The sequence below is a fragment of the Athene noctua genome, chromosome 12 (genome assembly GCF_965140245.1).
Source record: "Athene noctua chromosome 12, bAthNoc1.hap1.1, whole genome shotgun sequence".
Classification (NCBI taxonomy): Eukaryota; Metazoa; Chordata; class Aves; order Strigiformes; family Strigidae; genus Athene; species Athene noctua.
This window is the reverse complement of record NC_134048.1, coordinates 19713303-19733726: the sequence shown is the minus strand read 5'-3', so window position 1 is coordinate 19733726 and position 20424 is coordinate 19713303. Positions and strand designations below refer to the sequence as shown.

The window sequence follows — 20424 nt, the reverse complement described above, 5'->3', positions numbered from 1 at the left end:
CTGATGGGATGTCATCAAAGCACGTCAGCAGCAAAGGATCCAGGAATTAACATTACGTGGGGACCTGGTATCCAAGAGCTGCTAAGGCAGAACTTTCGGTAACATCAATAAAATAACAAGGATAGAGTGTGTGGTGTTTTCCTTTTTAAAAGGCGTAGGAAATTAATTGAAGCCAGGTTCTCTTATTTTGAAGAAAATACACACAGAAGTGAAAATGCATAGTTTTATATGTTTGCACTTGTGTCTTTTCCACAGCACTAGAGTTTTAAATGTCTGTTGACAGTTGACTGGACAGATTTCAGTTGCTTGAGAGGGGCTATGGAGAGGTTCCTCCCTTGGTGCTTCTCTTCATCCCAGATTTTTTAATCAGTGCTTCAAGTCATGTCAAAATCCATATTGTTTGCAACCTAGATATTCTCTCCTTATAGATCTTCAAATAGCAAGAGACCCATTATCACTTCTATTCCTCCTACAGCCCTATTCTTCTCATCTGAGAAATGTTATTTGAAACTTCTATTAATAGTAGAGAGGTATATTTGCACTATATTTTTTATGAAGAGTCTTCTTAAAACCGCTTTATAACTTATACTAATGCAAATTTACATACGAGGATCTTGGATCTGGGGCTCCTCAGAGCTATGTTTCCTAATTGTTTGATGTGTAACGGGCTCTACCACCAGAAATAAATCATTAAGTGCTCTGGTTCCTGGATACCCAGCTGGAGGCTGGGCCTGACTTTGTGTGTATTGAACTCATGCCCTCTGAATGTCAATCCACTTTGAAGTGTCTAAAATAACAGGTCCCAAAACAAACAAATTCAGAATTATTAGAGACTTCTGAAAATGTTCAAATAAAATAGAATGCAGTTCCATTAGGTAGAGAGGCAGAATCTTTTTAACCATGCATGGTAGCATTAAAACAAAACTTAGTACAAAAAATGTAAATACTTCCTCTATTTTGATGTGCTGGAGAAAGTAAGATTGAGGGCATGAAATACTTGAATAGAAATTTAACTGAACTTTGCATTATATTTTTGAAGTCTCGTGAAGAAATGTATTATTCAATACATATTAACAGCACAGTTGGTTCCTGTTTTACTCATGAAACAGCAGTTATCCTTGGGAAAAAAAGACTGCAGTTCTAAGAGAAAACCTCAAAATAATAGCCACTGTTGAATCATCCTTAAGCAACATACTTAAGGGATATCTCAGTTATTCACAAAAAAAAAAAAAAAAAAACAAAAACAAAAAAAAAACTCTCCAGAATGCTGGAAACTCCAGTTCTGGGTTTACTGTCAAGTCATGCCTCAGACTGAATTCCAAAGGAAATCTGCAGGATTTGTAGCATTTCCTAGACTTGTTGGTGAAGATAAGAGAAAGCATCGTCCAGGGCCCACTGTTAAAGGCTGCTCTCAGAGTGAGTGAATGAAGCAGGTTTTGAGGAAGCTACTGCACAGAAGAGGCTGAAAGCCTGTTCTTGCTCCATCAAAATCAAGAGAAATATTGTTAGGGAATGACAGGAGGATACAGGGGTCCTGTGTCTGTCTGAGCAGCCGTAGGGTGTAACCGGGTGGATGTAGGTCACGGATTGCAGCACTTGGGTAACGGCAGCTTTTACACACACACATGGGGAAAGCTGGTTCTCCACATGGTTAGCATGGCAGACAAGCTAAACAAAATATAACTACTTCGTTATGAATGACATTTTACAGATCCTGACACGTTTGGCTGGACTATACAGATAAATTGTTTCAAGTCTGTTTTACTATTAATTAATATAATTATGTTCCACCTACACTGTGCATTCAGTCCTGTTTTCTATCGCAATTTAAAAGCATGGATTCAAATTACCTCGGTCAATGCAGTTTCAAGCAAATGAACACTTCACGAAATTTATTTTAGAGACATTATTTTTTCACCGTGGCAGCCCATTCTGCCTGGTGCTGAGGCCAGGAGAGGAGGTGAGTGTGCTCCACACTGCTGCCTGGCACTCTGCACTGGCAGGATGGTGTTGAGAGTTTGAGAGCAAACACAGTATCCCTCAGATTGGGTTTCTGTGGTGTCTAGAGTGGTCTTTCTGTTTGGAAGCACACAAATTTGAATAAGAAAAACAGTCCTAGAGGGTATTTTTTTTTTTTTTTTCCCCCTGGGACTTGACATAAGGGCGGTGCAGCTCAGCGTACCTGTACAGAAGACATGACAAGGGGGTCAGGATGGCACAGGAATGGCTGTTTGTAGTCCAGAGTTCCAGCCTTGGCTTCCTAGAGATGTCATGTGCCACAGTTAATATTTAATAAGTATGAGGTTTGCACAGTAAAACTATATGACTCATCTATTGTCCAACTGAACCCTTTCTTTTTCACCCATTTGATATAATCAGCAGTCAAAGCTGTGTTTATATGTGCAGTTTTGACTGAAGATAAACTTGTGAAATACTCTGAACATAAGGATAACCTGTCATGTATGAGGTATTGGCTAAACAACACTTCTGTTATGCACTGTTTTTCTCTTTTTTTCCTTTGCAAAACTGACTTTCAAAGGACAGGACAACTACTTGGCAGAAGGAAAGAGAAGATACTGCCTGCTTTTAATTCTGAAAGATGATACGATTATCGGTACACCTCTTCTCAGAAAACGTTTGTGAAGACAGGTTATTATTGAAAATAAAGTCTCTCATGTTGCTGTAGTTGCCTAACAATATTTTGGCAAAAATTCTGTCTGATGAAAATTAGCTGATGACAATTCAACAGGGGATGCAGGAACAGCATCTCCCCTCCCATGTAAAATCAATATCTCCAACATGTATTTAGGTGCCCAACTCCTGTTGAAATTAATTCATGATAATAATTTCACTATGGATCTAAATGCACAAAATAAGAAATAATTTGTGCCTGTGTAGAGATAGTTCTTTCCTGAATATTTATTACCTATAAAATCCGTTTTCTTTCTACCACCTCACTCTTTCTGGCAGCATCTCCTGATGGGAAGCTTTTTACAGGCAGGATGATGGAATTTGTTCTGCTATTGCTTCTGTTGTGATTTTTCTCTGATAAAAGACTTTGTTTGTGAGTAACAGCCAAGGAACAACAGCAGCATGAGATGTTCCTTATAGAAAAGATGGCATGATGGGCCCAGAATCCTATCACTCTGTGATTTTTGTCTTAACTTGCAAAGATAAGATAGTTTACAGTGAGTAAAACACAATGTTCATTTAAGTGGGAAAATAAAGTTATTAGCTTTTTCAGTAACTTTCGGTACCTTTGCAGGTCATATTGCATTGTCTTCCATTTATTTTACATTAATTGTTGTTTTTTTCTTTAAGACCTGATTTTTCCTTACCTGGACTCAGCCTGTCCAGTGATCTTCATATTTTTATCCTTAATAGGAAAATCTATCAAACTCTTTCAGCTATACAGAAAAATGGGGAAATCTTTCTTTTGCTCCCCCTCATCCCCAAATGCTAAAAACCTTTCCACTTAGAAAAAGCTGTAATGTCCTAATTTTAGCTTCAGAGCTATATCTGACCCAGAAAAACCCTGTGAGAACAAACAAATACTCACCACAGCCATGAGATATCAGCAAGTTCACTGCAGTCGTTGGAGCAGTGAGTTTAACTTGGGAAGACAAGCTGTAGGACTCAATTGTTCTTCAATAAGGTGGAAGGAGGAATATTATAATGTTCAGTGAATTGGAGAAGACATATTGTGGCTTGCCCTGTGAAGGATGTCTGCCTTTGTGGCATAAAAATCTTGCTCTGTATTCCAGGAAATGTCATTTAAAATGTAGAATGAGTGCACAGCAGGAATAATATTGTCTGAGCATGTGAATTTTATGCACTAAGCATAATACAGAAACAAGAATATTTTTTCTGACAGAAACTGGTGACTAATGCAGCTTTCTTCCTTAACAATATTTTCTTCAGCTGGACATTAATCTCTTGGCAGAAATTTCTGGAAAATTAGATCTTTCTCAGTAAAAATTTATAAGAAAATAAATGTTTTACCTAGCTAACAAAATGGAATTGACAACCTTCAGAGGGGGCAAAGTCTCATTTGCAGTAGAACTACAGCAACATAACAATTTTCTTTTGTATGTATATAAATAAGTATATATATTTCCTATTACTGTGATAATGGGCTTATACTAAGCCAAATGTGGTTATATATTATTCCTAGCATCTTGCTTGAGTAGTATGTCTAGGCAAGTATGTCCCTCCTCCCCATCTGTTTGGCTGATATTTTTCTCTGAAATCCTAAAAGGTGAAAACATTTAAGTTAAATAGTCACATAGCTGTAATTGAGAACCTGCGGGTAGCTCTGCGTGTCACTTCTTCCATCACAAATCATGACAGCTACCAAGGAAGTACTTGAGTGCAACTTGTAATTCATAATGACTTACATTTTCTTTTTAACTTCCATCCTTTTCCCTAACCTTCTCTTCTATTTCAGAGCTCTTAATGAGAAGGACTTTACAATCATAAACAATATTTTTCTAATAGACTCTCTCAAGAAAGGTTTTTCACTGGTGCCCTTGACTCAGCCTGGTGCTTTGTTCTTTTTCTAGCTTGCACAGACAAAGAACTGAGGAATCTTGCTTCCCGACTAAAAGACTGGTTCGGTGCTCTTCACGAGGACGCAAATCGGGTCATCAAACCAACAAGCTCGGAGACGGCACAAGGCAGTAAGAAAACACCTTTCCCGTTGAACTTTGAGTGTTGTAGGCAGCTTCCCAGCCTGAGACAGCATTCGGCTGAGCACAACTGTTAGTGCTACAATGTCGTGTCAAGCCCTACGTCCCAGCAAGTAAGCAGGTGCCCAGGAGATCAGATCCTGCAAATAAATAGCTGCACCGTTTTCTAAAGGAGCTGCAGTCACTCTGTACTCTCTCTCTCGCCCAAACTGCTCTAAAAACTGGCAGTCAGAGACAGAGAGACCTTTACAAGTTAATCAGGCAAATAACTGTGTCTGAGGGCCATGGAGGTCACATCTATACTCGTAAATAAAACTGCTCAGGGACTTTTCTCAAGCCCTGAGGTTAACTAGCATGACACAGTTTGTGTCAACAGTTAAACTCCATGACCCTCCAAATCAGTGTGGCTGCATCCAAATCACTTCTTGGGGATGGGCAGTGGCGTATGCTTACCCCCCAGTTTATGGCCAAGCATTTTCTGACCCAGTGCCAGTGGCATGAGCCAAAAATGTGTCATGCAAGCGTAGGGAATATTACACCAGTGTTGGAAAAGACTCACTTTGATTTTATTTTCAGTTTCACCTTATACAAGAGAAAGAAAAAATTAAAATATCCATATTGCAGCCACAGAGCTGGAATAGTTAAATGGGCTGGAAAGCTGGAATCTATTGTGTCCCAGGTATTTAATAACACCATCTTTGCTTCCTTTGATGCTTTTTTTTTAAAAAAGAAAAGAAGAAAATGAACAGTTTAGAGGACGTTTATTCTCTGTGGGTTACGCCAACATGACTGATTTTGATGTCATTTACCCACCAGGGAGGGGAAAGATTCAGATAACAGCATCAAAAGAGGTCATGTTCATCAGAGAGCAGATGCGAATTCATTTTCTGTAAGGACTCATTAATCCTTCTAAATAGTATGTCCCAAAACACATGGGCCCTTGGGTTGCAAAGTAGGATGCGCAAGTTATCTAGGTGTGTGACTCACCTTCACTGCCCTGATTCTTTGTTACAAGCTCTCTAAAGCCAGTGTCCACACACAGAGAATTAAAGGCTTCAGTCAAGTGCTCCCTTTTACAGCTTTTTTGACCTCAGTGCCTAGTTTCCCCATAGTGTGAGGTTAAAGGTGCAGTGGAGCAGACCCAGCACACAAGGATGGGCATTTACTGTCGGTCTCCACAGCCACTCTTCTTCTGTGCTACCTCTGAGCTTGTGCAGCAATAGATTGCCTCTTCCTAAAGCGACAGAATATATAACAAACTAGATTGCTCGACGCTATATTCAAACCTCATTAATGCCAAGTAATTGTATCTTTAAACTATGTGGTGAAACAAGCCGTGTTCTGTGTAAATTATCTTTTTCATATGTCTTTTACTTTCCATAGTATTTACAACTAAGTCAGTACTTTTAAAACCGTATGTGCTACTTATTTCTTGAACAGTACTCCAAAACCAGATATTATCATGCAGAAGAAACTGAACCATAGTGCCAAAAGACAACTGGATTTACAGCTGATCACGGCTTCAAGATGTGAATTCATTTCAGAACCCATGACAGAAAATGCCAGAGACTTAAAATTTCCTCTGAAGTCCTTTAGGCCCAGAAACACGTGAAACCTCATTTTATCAGAATGTCAAAAGGATGTTTTTCATGCAGACAACCTCTGAGCTGCTTATGAGGACCTTACCAAAAGCGAAAGACCAAATTCATTCTGAAAGGAGCTGGATCTTTTTTTTTTTTTTTTCTGAAGCAATTTCAGTGAGAAAAACATTTCTGGTAATTCTGCAGTGTTTGCTCTGATTCACAGAGGAGCTGTTATCTCTTTTTAGTTCAGTTTGATTCTTGGCAGCTTTTATATGAAAGGCTGCCTTGATGATCTTAAACACTTGATCTCAACAATGTTCATTTTTAGACTGTTGACTTAGTTTGGCACATTTTCTTATTTTCTTATATGTCAGTTAAAAAAAAAAAAAAAAAGAAACTTTAGGACTTAAGATGCCTAAAACATTCTTGAATGCCACAAAACTTGGGCTTGTTTTTCTTTTTAAGAGTTTGCAACAGTATTCATGAATTAATCTGCATGTGCCAAATTCTACAGCTTCGAATCTCTCTGGTAGCACTGAGAATACACACAGAGTAAGGATGGCGGTATTTGGCTTCCTCCAACATCAAACATTTGTAAAAATGAGAGATATCTTAAACAGGGTTCAGAATTCAAAGCAAAGTTCACATACCCAAGCTGAAAAAAAAGAATTTGTGTGAATCCTGGCCAACAGGACACACACAGCTCTGGAAATACGCTCCAATGTACACATTTCCCTTTTTTTTATTGCTCTGCATGTGTTGCCCTCCTCACCAAGCTGATTACTTTATTAAACTGAACTGGTTTGGTTATGCCTGTAAAGTCTTAAAAGACATGCACATCCTCAAAGTAATCCATTTGGGTATGCCCCTGTGGCAGTAAAAGGAACAGATGGTGAGATGCGATGACTGCGATGCCTCGGACACGTCAGCTGTCTGGAGAAGGTGTTCCAGCAGAGATTTCTCTATGCTACATTAAATTTTCAAGATGTTATTGTGAGTGTAAATAAGCTTTTTGAGTGTATTAAGTTCACCCTCAGGTGAAGAAAAAGTGCGCTGTTTTGGGTTGGGTTTTTTTTTAACTCTCTTGAAAGGAAAAGGATGAGGGCAACTCACTGCGTTTGAAATCTCAAACCTTCATTCAATGAGCTATCTGCCAGATACCAGCAAAGCACCATAGGCCAGAAACTTTGTCTTCTGCGGGCTTTGTACAATTGAAATCTCCTCAATAAATAATATAAGCAACTCAGGGACATGCTTTGACAGAAGGAAATAATAAAACTAATTAGGTAGTAAGATCAGATTCAAATTGCTCCTGTGCCTGTTGATAATTCATAACATTCCCGTATTGTATCTAGAATAGTCTCTTTGGTTGGAGTGGGAGTTGTTTTTCTTTTACTAGAGATCTATGCAATATAAAGGATTTTTTCTGGGGAACACTTCTTCTCCTCCTTCCTTTATTTTAAGTGATGGGGGAAATTAGGTTAATTATCCCCCTGTTAATTTAATTGTAGTGTACTTTAATAAAATAAAACTGGCTCATTTAAGTCAACTCTTGAAGGGGGAAAATAATTTTATGTGCCAGGAGGTATGTTTATTTTTAATTAGGATTTTCACTTAAAGACTTTTTTTAATTTAATTCCATTTTAATTCAGAGGAGGTGAAGCATTTTATGTATTAATGGGATATGAGACTTACATGTAGGTCACCAGTTTGATTTCCTTCCAGATCTGTAGCGAATGAAACTTGTTAGGGTGCTGAACAGCTGTCAGTCGGAATGAGAAACGTGATGGTCTCAGTCATCGTTCTTGTGAGCAGGTGTCCAAATGAGAGCGACCACCACAACTGACTAATTGGCACCGCGTTGGCAGCCTCTGCCAAGGAGCCAAGAGCAGGAGGGATACGGAGCCTGCACCGTTCTCCTGTTTCTCACCATGGGCACTGCAGCACTGAGCTGGTGCGCAGAAAGACACAGAAAAGTTCTCACTGAGGTTACTGTTATTCTGAGTCTGTTGTCCAGCCTATTAACCAAGCACTTTATTCACTACGTAATTACAGTATTGTATCATATTTATAAGCAAGTATATCTTAAATACTCCAAAAAGGAGTTAATTAATTCAACATCCCCTGGCCTCACCACGTTGATGGGAGCGCGGTGACCTCCCAGTGCAGGTAAGTGAACTCCAAGAACCATTTTCCATCAGCTGCCCTGGTTACGCAGTAAGTCAGAGCCCACGTTGCACACTCAGGGCACACTTTTCTTTCGTTCCTGTGCCTGGTTGCGGAGAGCATCCAGGATTGCTGGGTTTGGACTGCAGATGCAACGCTGCATCTGGTGATTTACAGGCAGGAGCTTTTATACGAGACAATTTGAAGTGGAGGTAGATACTACTGTTCACCTTCAACCACATATTGAGGGACAGTTAAAGAATAACCTTTTCACTGATAATAACCATCTAGCTAAATGCATTCTGTCACTCCTACCACTGTAATATTTAAAGACTTCCAGACCACACTGTCTAATAATCCAGCACTGCTTAATAATACAGCCCTTAATAAATCTAATCTGGAACTCTGGTCACAACAGTGAAAGCTCCCTTGTTTATAAGAAATTACAATCAAAACCTCTTCAACTAATGTAATTAGCTGTCTTTGTAAGTAACCTTTCATGATTGTATCCCGCACCCAAGCCCCCATGGTATGTCACAGAGCAGCCTCATGTTCACATCAGTCACTATCTTGTGATCTGCTCAGACAGATCAGCACTGAGGGCACGCTGCTGCTGTATCCCTCAAGGCATGTTGTACACACAGATAAAGACTTCCCAGCAGGGTGGAAAACAGGACTCAGAAATAATCCACAGACACTGGCAGGGGCAAGATCATGCCAGGATCTCCTCCTCCCTGCACTGCTTCTTGCCAGTTCAGAGACGCACAGGGCGGATCAACAGGTACCGTACTCAACTGGTTGTACAACAGACTTTGTGTTACTCACCTTAGCAGCAGTAATTGCCATGACAGGGCGTAAAGATCATCACCGGAGAGAGGCTCTGCAGGAAAAGAGCAGCCAACAGAACACGGCTGTTTTTTTCCCCTGGAAGCTGTTAAACTAGGAGAGCATGTGCTGATCCCAGCTCCACCAGGCAAGTGAATGATCCACCCCTGCCCATTCGACTACTTTTAAGCTTCCCCACGGTGAGGACTCAGGAACAACAGACACCCACCCAAGGCAGGACTGCGTGCCCTGCTTCTCGGTGCCTTGTAAAGACAAAATCAAGGATTCTTAATCCTTTCACTCAACAGGAGATTGCACAGTGACCAAATCCTGCTTGCCTTCTTCAGATGAATAAAATAATTGAAGTCAATAGTCTTAATTGCTTCAGCAAGGCAAGCAGGCTTCCTCCCTACATCTATTCACATGGCCTTTTTCTTTTTCACTATGTTCAAACTCAATTAGATAATGTTAGAGGAGATAACAGCAGAAAAATGTGATGAAATGTTCAGCATGATTTCTCTCTTCCCTGCCTGAGCTACCTCCAGCCCTGAGGAAATGGTGTTACCTTCTTCCCTTCTTAGAGAAACATGTATTATGAATGACATAAACCTTCCCATTAGTTAACCCTTCTGATTGTTCCTCCATGTCACTGACAACCTTCAGCTGCAATTGCATACAAAAAGCACAGCTTTCAGCATAAAGCACTGCCCTCCTTTGGATTAATACCTAAAATAGCAGGTAGGCTGCAGAGCTCGGACAAACTGTCAGCATGATTCCAGCAACACCTTAGGTTGCACTTTAATAAAGCAGCATCCTGAAATGAGACTTGACATGTACAGCAAATAAAGCTAAGCTTGACCTCTTTCAATGAAAGGTGCAGCAAAAGGAAAAAGCCCATCAGGCTTCTCCATGTGGCCTGTGGCAGAATGAGCCGCGCAGAGGCAGGTTCCCACACACGGCTGAGACAGCGTGAGCACGAGGTGCCCAGGGTGGGTGGGTCAGGTGCCCTCAGGTACCCTCTGTGCCTGTAAATCCCAGACAGCATGTCTGTGTTTCTGAGTCCTCGTTGAAACCCATACCCTTATTATCAGATTTCTTAGCTCTGCATTACAAATACACTTTTTTTTACATCATAGATAACTCCGAAATTAGTCGGTATTTATTCCAAGCAGTGAAAAATAGTGGCAGTGTGGATTTATAATGCCGTGTCTTGTTTGTGAAAGAAGGCAATGCCTCTGTTTTTGTGGAGACTGCAGAGCACGTATCTCATTGTGGGTACCTATGCGCATGACTTGGTCTGTCTGTGATAACCAGTGCTGCCACTGCAGTCTTTTAAGGGTCTGGGCTATTAAAATGAACGATGACAATGGCTTCCAGAGTGCTGGAAGAGCAGAATCCACTACTGCTGCACAATCCTGGAGGCCACGAGGAGTGGTGCTGGCAGGGCATACAGGAGCACGTGGAGCTCCCAGCTGAAGCAGTGCCATTCTTCGGTGGTGCAAGCGAAAGAGATGCTTGGTCCCTTCTCTCCCCCTGCCTCCCGCAGGCAGCTCGCAATCCAGATCAAAGGATTTTGTTGTCCACTGCAGGAGGCAGGGCTTTGAAGAGTGAAAAGCTAGGATGAGAGGTGGAAGGTGAAAGCACAGTAGGAAATTATTTGATCAGGGAAGTAGAAACAGATCTGGGAAAGCAGGATTTAAATCACATTCAGACTCAGTCTAGTTTGAAAATAGAGTGGATGCAGCCTTTTCTCATATTTCAGTTTCTTGGAACAAAGCCAACCCACTTGGGAGGACAGAAAAAAAAATGATAATTTTTTGAGTAGAAATAACTTTGAATTACAGTAATCAGCTATGGATCTCAGCCCTCCCCACCCCACAGCTCCTAAATAGTGTGAGTAGTGCTTTAGCTGTTCTTGGGTTTTAAGCTTTACACACTCAGTTCAGTCCTAGAATTTTGTTCTGCTTTGGGCAAGTTAGGTTAATGTTCAGAGTCCAGCCAAAAAAAACATTAACAAGGCTTCAGCTTAGCAATAACTCCTGTGCAGTGAGCGTGCTGGGGCTCACTGGGGGATATTTGCCTATCTTGTTACAGGATTTGACACCAGCATACTACCAATCTGTAAGGATTCCTTAGGCTGGATGTTCAACAAACTCGACATGAACTATGACCTGCTGCTGGATCCCTCGGAGATCAGTGCCATTTATCTGGATAAGTATGAGCCATGTGTCAAGCCTCTCTTCAACTCTTGCGACTCCTTCAAAGACGGAAAGCTTTCGAACAATGAGTGGTGCTACTGCTTCCAGAAGCCGAGCGGTGAGCTGTGCAATTTGCAGTAGAAAGTTGTTTGGGTCTCCCTCTGTTTCAGGTTTGATTGACCTGCGTATAGGTGTAGTTTGGTAATTGGCAGTCAGCTGCTTTAAAAAGCTCTTTTCTCCAGCACCGGTGTGAAAGGGCACTGTGTAACGATGTTTAATGTCACAGATGAACTACATTAATATACCTTGATCATGAAAACAAACAAAGAAGCAGTAAGTGCCAGTTCACACAGTCTAGAAATAAGCTCTATTGCTGATAGAAAGCTCAAGAACTTACTCTTTTATTAAAGCAGAAAATAGTCAATTAGCAAATCATAAATTAGAGAGCTGACATTATGTCAGTTTGGTGAAAAGAGGGGAAGAATGGTTTAACAATGAAAATGGCCCCCAAACACTATTCTCAACTACAGTGTGTTGCTTTTTTTTTTTTCTTTAATTAGCAGAGCTAATGACATAAATTTGTTTTGCAGTACAGTACCAGCATATGGGCTTCTTTCGTTCCCAGGTGTATAGTAGTCTACATTTCATGTCAGTACTGAAGCCAGTCATTACAGAGTCTGTCCCGGACCATCTGGAAACTGATTCTCATCCATTATATTTTAGGTCTTCCTTGCCAGAATGAAATGAATAGAATTCAAAAGCTAAGTAGAGGGAAGAGTCTGTTGGGTAAGTTCGATTACTTGTTATTCATTTACTCAACTAATTAAAGCTTCTGTGATTATTGTAACTTTATATGCAGTAATGGTTTTTCAATTAGAGACTAATGTTTTGAGTCAGGAATATGCACCACGGAGTGTAGGCCTGACACTATGAAATTAAACAAATAATGAGATAGCAACATACAGAACAGGTGTCAGCATGGCAACGGGTTCAGAACTAATTTACAGCTCTCCAGAAAAGCAAAGCCTCATCTGCACAGAGCTTAATACTGCCTTCATCACCTCGTAGGTCAGAATAAGTAGAGAGGCTGTTTGATAGTCAAGCGTCCCATTTTTGAAAGGTGGCCAAAGGTGCCACAGTGCAGGATCATGTCTTCTTCCCGTTGCGGTGCAATACGTGCAGTCTTTGGGGTTCAGTTTCGCCTAATCACCCTTAAAAATATTTCAGTACATTCCATGTATCTGAAAACAGGAATTCATATCATCACACTTTAGGCAGCCGTGCAGGATGCTCTGTGCTGTAAGATGTGATGGTGCCTGCCCTCTCTCTGTTGACTATTGGGAGCCTGAACTGATTCATAACTTACACTGCTCTGATGAATATCTAAAATTAGGTGCCCCATATGGCATTTTCCCATTTAATCGCTAAAAAAATCAGGTCACTGAACTGAGTAAATATGAGGTAATTAATTCCATACCCTAAAATCACACAGTGTTATGTAGCCTAGTGTTTATGTGGTGGTATCTTACTGAAATTTCTGTCCTAGAGCGTTTGGGTACACAGAGACAAATCACGAGGCATAGCAGTACAGATTAAAGTCTCTGTTTACAGAAAGCACTGCATTTCACCCTTGAAGAGTCGGGCTTAACTCAGACCCGGGCTGTCAGGCCCATGTCATGTTCTTCTAGCGTCACTGCCGCAGCACAGAGCGTGCCTGTCAGCTCTGCTGCAGTGCTGCTTCTTCGGGTCGCTCTCAGATTTTAGTCCAAAGTTTCTAGATACTCACTAGCAGACCGAGCTTCTGCAAAGCTCATCTCAGCCAAACCCTGCCATTCCCAGATGCCGCTGCCATTTGGACTCAAGGTTCAGGTACCTTATGAACAATCCCGACCTGGATTCATTGGTTTAAAATAAGAATAAACATTCCCAAAGGCCACAGGGACAATGGTTTAGTTCCATCATCTTTTCATAGCAAGTTCACATAAAGATTAAGATATTTCAGAGTTACAGCTCCTGCTGTTCACAGCTGTGGGAGCGAAAGGAGGATTGATTGCTCAGTTGTATGTGAGCTCCATTCAGTAAATATTTTGCATTTGTGTTCAAATGCATGTTGTGGCAGAGGAAGTCATGGTGTTCTCTGTCTCATGGGTGTCATGATTTTCAAAGCCACCTAAAAGAATAAGAAGCCGAGTTCCTTATAGCTTTGGCTATCCCATATTTATTTTATGCTTTGCTGTTATTTGCTATATGCAATAAATGTCATCTAGGTTGAAACATAAGTGGTTTGTTCCGGTGTGCGGGGAAAAATGATGGCTATATTGCAGGTAGTACGACATGCAGGCAGTTGTAGCACATCACTGGGATCTGATCACAATAGCAGGAGTAAAATGACAAAGTAAAAGCAGAAAGAATGGTCCCTTACCACAAATAACTTCTAGTCAACTGTATTAGGAAAAAATGAAGGATGAAAGTGGCTAAGCTCAACAAATCAAGAAGTGTCAGGCACAGGTTGTTCCACAAGCTAGAAAATTATAATATAGAGAGGAACTCTTTGCTTCACCTGCCTTGAAAGTCTGCCTGCATAATGGCACTGGTCTGTGAGATTTTAATCTGATCTCATAGCTATTTATACAACAGAAAACATTGTCTTTTCTCTTCACTGACTGAAAAATCATGCGAATGGAAACCAAAACATACACGTGACAAAAAACACACTTGTAGCAACAATAAAGATTGAAAAGAGAGACTAATATTTTCAGAGAAACTAGCCCTTAATTATTCTCTTTCCTTCTCTGTCCCTGACATACAGAGCACAGCATTTTACAGTCTGGGCAGGATGCATAAAGAAGATTTCTGTTAACTTGCATCCATTGATAAAAAATGATGACTTTTGATATTTTGTTCTCTATATATTTTTCAAAACACATGACAGTTGCAACAAAGTACTTCAAAGCCATTGCCATTAGGTATGTTGAATTTGGAGGCTTTCAAATAAGAGTCTAGCATCCCAGGGGATGGAATTAAAAAGTAAACAGCACTATTCATCTTTTCCTACCAGATTTATCTAGAGTACAATTAACTGCAGAGAGTGTACTTTTAGAGCATACAACTGTGCAGCCTGATAATGCTTCTCCCACATCGCTAAGGTAATAAATTTCTGCTCCCATCACTGTTTTCTTCTGTATCAGCTCTGTGAATTCAGCTAACATAATAGCTAATACGGGGAGCTGTGTGCTGGCTAGCACTTAATTCTGTAGGCTTTTACCTGTGTGCTTCACACTATCTTTAGCATATAATTATTCTCCCCATGTCCTCTGAGGAAGGGGAGTATTATATAGATAAGGAAATAATGCCCCAAAAAAAGAGATATAGGATCTGGATCCATAAAGAGGATATAGATACCACACCACTGTTCAAGTTTGCGTGGAATAATTAAATACTCCGTGGGATGGAGAGAGATGGGGGAAGCAGGATTCACTAGCCTGAGGCAGTTCAGTGGGGAGTGACTTATAGTGCTTAGTGGTAAAGCTGGTCCACTAGCAGTGCTCTCCACACTTGTGCAAGAACCTCTGGAGAGGAAATGTGAACTCCTTTCTCCTTCCAAAACCTGCAGGTGTTCTCTGATGCCAAACCAAATTATGGAGAGAAATGTTCCCACGAAATGGGCTGTCTGGATGCCGTGCTCCAGAATAGCAGAGCTTGTAGCCAGAGCTTATTTCTAATGAACACAGGGACTGATTTGTGTAGGATTTACGGGACAGATCATCACACTGTACAACACTTGCTCCCCGTGACTCTCTGTCCTCACCAGATTATCACCTGCATCTGACACATTGGAGAGGACATGCTGTAATCTTCCCTCTTATGGTTGGAAAATACTGTGACATTAGTATGCATAGCTAAATATTTAAAGCTCCAGTGTTACATGCAGATTGGCACAGATTTCCCATGCAGAAGGAAAAGTATCTTCTACTCTTCGCTGTGACCCAAAGTGTGAATCCCTTCCACACACAGTTATGTTGGCAGTGAGCCTGGGCCATAATTTATTTTTAAATCTATGGCTTTTATGGGCAGTGTGAAACATTTTAATACCTTACAAGAAACACAGTGAAACTGTGCAAAAATTCCTGTTTCAAAGAAGAGAAAGGTTGCAATGCCTGAGGAAAAGAGAAAGCATGAGACAGTTTAAAATGCAGAGGTTGTTCTCCGCTCACCCCATAATGCCACTGAGATTCCCCCTTTGATTCTTCCCTGGAGCCAGATGCTCATCTGATATAAGAGGGGAGCTCTAGTGACACAGGTACAGCTGTGTTGATTTACACCGGCTCAAAATCAGTACCTGAGCACTTTTTCCAAGGTTGGTTATAGTATAAACGCCTGGAGCGCTTAACAGAGAGAAGACATGAGCATAAATATGAAAAAAACCCCACCTTAATCAATATTAAATAGAAGATTGAACAGTGAGCATTAACTTACAAAAGCCTGTAAAGCGAATACATATACATGGTTATTAGAACCATTTTTTTATAAATAGTGAAAATAAATCTTTGGGTAGTCATCAGTATGCTTACATTTGTACACGAACATAATGGGGGTACCTATAAGCAAACCTGCCGTAAAATCAGGCTTTGAAGTTATTTAAAATACTCTCACTAATGGATGTTGAAGTGGTCTCCAAAACTGATCCGATATGCAAAGACTTCTGCAGATGTGCAAAGGTTTCTGTTCTCATCTTCCAGACCTACATTAGCAGCACTCAAATGTTAGACAAGACCTGCAATGCCATGAGTTTGGAAATTCAAGGATTCACTTTATACATAGATATGTGTGTGTGTGAGAGAGAGAGATTGACTGACTTCCACTTTTACATCTTTTATATAGGAAATTTCATGACATTTGGGCATCACCCTCTCTTTCATTTTTTACTCGAAATAACCGCTTTGACACATGAACTGTCTGAAGAGGTGCTATACACATGGAACTAGTTAAAAAATTTACTGCGTGACCAGTAAATCACTGGTATCTTTGACAAAGGAGAAAAATACTTTCTCAAAAATCATTTGAGACAAGAAATTCGGGGGCAAGGGTGGATTTCTGCCATGTTTCAAATTGAAGCAATTGGCAAAGAAGGGAAAATGACTGTACTGACCTGCCCTGGGAATAAAGCTAACTCATCTCGAAGGACAAGAGGGCTTTTCATATTGAAGTACATTTACTGTATCTACTGAAAATGGTGGGAACAATAAAACAGGTTTCTCCTGAGAGCTTCCCTTTCTGCAGAAACCAGAATGAACCACACTCTACAAGGATGAATTATATTGGTTCTATTTTGAGACAAATCTTGGGCTTCGAGTCCAAAGACTTACTGACTTCAGCTCCTGTTGTCCCTCTCTGTAAGGCTTATGCATTACTTCTCCTTTTATACATAGGAACTCTCAGTAAGTCAGAAGTTGTGCTTGAGATTAGTATGAATAGCAAGCAGATGGCAGATACCTTCCAGGGATAATTACAGTGTTGTGGAAAGACTTATATGATAAACACTGAAGGAGTGCAAATGGAAGGGAAATGCAGAATTAATGAAGTCAGGGTAATAATCCAGTTGGGAAGAAAAGTTTAAAATGAGGAGTTAAATCTGAAAGGGTCTCTGTGGGAATATTAATCATTTGGGGACAGACTGAACCTCTCTCTCGTACCGTATGCCATCACCCTTCATGTGCTGTATATGCACAAACATTTATGCACTGTGCAGTGACCAGGGTGGCTGAGAAGAGTTAAACATACACAATTTCTGCTCCCTTTAGGCACCAGATAATCACATGTGTTTTCTTGCCAACATTGTAAAGAACTTCATGTAAATAAGTGACAAGTTCATAATCCTCAGTATACCCGCTTGTTTCTACAGAGGCTTGCATTGCTGATTGTACCTTATATTTTATTCAGGTGCTTTCATCCCACGGTGCAATGAAGAAGGTTATTACAAAGCCACGCAGTGCCATGGCAGCACAGGGCAGTGCTGGTGTGTTGATAAGTACGGGAATGAGATAGCTGGCTCAAGAAAGCAAGGGACAGTTAGCTGTGGTGAGTAATGATGTGCTTTCCTCAGACAACAGAGGAATTAACACTGTTGTAAGCCCTGCCACTGCTGTACGATAACTAAAGTGACAACAGGGAAACATGACTATCAGTGTTCAAAGTGCTCCTGTATTTTCATATTCAGACTACAAATGGGGCCCTTATATACATATTGGTCCTTTGGACTTGGGGGGCGTGCAGCAGAAGTTAACAGGCAATAACCTAAGATATTTTTGCTACCAGCCTGGAAAATGTAGTAATTTATATGAAAATTAAAGCTATTGGATTCCTATGATTGATTATTAAATATATTGTTCTGTATACTCTGGAATGCACATCTACTGGGACTTCATGAATAATGTCTTTCCAGACAAAGGAAGGCCTAAATGTGTAAAATTTAATAAATTAACAACCAAGCCCAATAAAATTGCTGACAGGACAGTACTCTGTAGATATGTGAAATCACCGGTCAGGTGCTGTACCTAGGCAAGGTTTCAGCCATATCCCTTCAGAGGCCTTCAGGGACAGTTGTGGATGCAGCTTTCTTCTTCGCGAAGGAACAGAAAAAGCAGGGGCTTAGAAGGGCTGAGATGCCCAGAATAGCTATATTTGCAGAGCATGGTTTATGCACTCAAAATCAATTTGTGGAATATTTTTAGCCTGGTTTACAGAATAGTGATGGGGTGAATGTATTTACAAATGAGTAATGATTTTCTGGCCTGCATGCGTGTGATCTGAGACTCTCCAGTCGAGTCTCTAGGAGGAGGGCAATGCGTAGCTTTTTATGCAAGTACATTTTTCAGAGTAAAGTGATATATATTTATCCCAGTTCAGGATGAAAATTGAAATTTAGAGGTTGTTTCATGCTGACGCACCAAATTTAAAAAGTAACATTGCAAATGACAGTGACTTCAGTGACAAGGGTAGTGATGAACGAGGGGTTTGGTGTCATGTAGGGGAATGACCTTTCCCAATCACCTCTTTCAGAAGAAGAGCAAGAAACCTCAGGGGATTTTGGCAGTGGTGGATCTGTTGTATTGTTGGATGATTTGGAAGAGGAACCTGAAACCGCAAAAAAAGACAAAGAAGGGAGACTGAAGATTCATGTAAGAGCAGCTAATGAAGATGATGAAGATGAAGATGATGATAAGGATGATGAAATTGGCTATATATGGTAGTGCCCGTCATAATGAGGACTCACGTTTTGCACAATATGGCAAGTCACATCATATCTCTGCCATTGTATCTGAGAGTACCTGGCACAAATATTCCCTCTCTATTGAGTTTTATTTTGTATAGTCTATTTAATTTGAAATACAACTTCTTTTTTTTTTTCCAGCAAGGACTGTTTGGAATACAGCTTTTGTTCAGTTAGTTTGGGGGATTTTTTTTGTTCTATCCACAGGGGCAATGAATTTTATTTCAAAAACATTTCATGTCTTAATCCACACTTGCACAGCTAATGAAATATATGTCCTGTGAAAGAAGAATCACAGAAGGGGCTTGACAAACCAGTAAGGCTTAGAAGCCCTTCTCATGTTAGAGAATTTATGTCATAAATTGTTACCTGGATCACATCAGAAACGGCAATTTTTCTTTCATGAAGAAGGAAAAGTAGGTGCCTCATTTTCTTGTCCATATTTGTTACGTTCCAGTTAAGAGTAATTCCTTTGGATAGTGACTTCTGGCTGCCCAGTGCCAGGGGTTTAATCAAGAAAGAAACCCATTGGCAGGATTTTCTCTTCCTTACATTCTCTGAGAATGAGTCCAACAGGCTTAGCCCAGCCCACCCTGAAGGCAAAGCTCCCGCCAGAGCGTCGATCAGCTCACTGACACTATTTGGTTAAGGAACATGGCCTTGATCTTAAGAGATGCTGAGAACGTGCAGCTATCACGGACCAAGCCCTACAGGCAGGGAACATAGTCCATCTGCCTTTCAAAGTGTTTAAGAGTGTTTTGTGAATTTGTAGCATCGTAACCACCTCCATAGCTGTTCCTCAGCTTCTGTCCGAACTCATTTGCGCTAACATTGTGCAGGCTCTGCTGCCTGCTCACACACGATGGAGCTGCCTGTTCTTACTCTTTAGCAGTCCCTCATTCCAAAGTTATAAAGCTGTCAAAGACATTAACCATCAAAACTAATAAGCTGTCGTTTCTTTAATTTAAATAGTTAATATTTATTTGGCCTGTTTAAAAACGCAAGTTTAGGTGGTCATGTTTCAAAAGCAGAACCCCTTTGCTCAGTGTGACAAGCTGCACACTCGTAATACATACACATAAAAAATAATAGTATTAAAATACAACCTGTGATTCCCTCAGCATCTCCCATATATTCACAGCTCTTCAACTGTATCACAGCATATTGACATTAAATTATTTGCTTTGTCCTTTCCCGTTGCAGTTCTCTCATGCAGTAATGCACTGTGGTGACCTTTTATTATTTTTGCTGGTTTTAGAAACAGTAAGAGATACCTGAGGTACCTTAACCCTACTCTTGCATTAGGATGCAGCTATAAGTATTTTAGCAGTGCCTGTGATTTGCCTGTGAGTTATTCCGCAGAATGAAAAATGTGCTTATTACACAGAAAACTAATTAGATCCCTTTTTTTTTTTTTTTTTTTTTCCTCTGAGTTAGTGTTGGCTATGGAGGTGGAGACAGCATGGAGTCAAAACATGGCTGGTTACATATTTGCTTGAAAGCAGGAAATACAGGTGACAGAGGTCATTTTTTTTCAGGACACCGGCCCAAGGGCTGTGTTCCTCAGTCCTCTCCAAAGTCAGTGCCCACCGCAGAGCCTGGCAGGGCTCTGCAGCCCCTCTCCCCCTCTGCATAGGGCCTCTCTGCTTTCAGACATGATCAGAAAAGCAATACAGAAGAGGAACTCCTTTCAG

The 20424-nt window shown here is 40.6% G+C and overlaps 1 protein-coding gene across 1 annotated transcript in view; it reads left to right on the top strand.

The window, feature by feature from the left end:
- The window catches only part of SPOCK1 (SPARC (osteonectin), cwcv and kazal like domains proteoglycan 1), a 317830-nt gene extending 297704 nt beyond the window's left edge, over nt 1-20126 (top strand). Inside the window, exons 7-11 of the mRNA XM_074916102.1 lie at nt 4563-4679; nt 11357-11578; nt 12184-12246; nt 17401-17538; nt 18520-20126. Coding sequence (XP_074772203.1) covers nt 4563-4679; nt 11357-11578; nt 12184-12246; nt 17401-17538; nt 18520-18710 — 731 coding nt within the window. The 3' untranslated portion in view covers nt 18711-20126. The remainder of the gene's footprint in view (nt 1-4562; nt 4680-11356; nt 11579-12183; nt 12247-17400; nt 17539-18519) is intronic.
- Nucleotides 20127-20424: the final 298 nt, after the last annotated feature.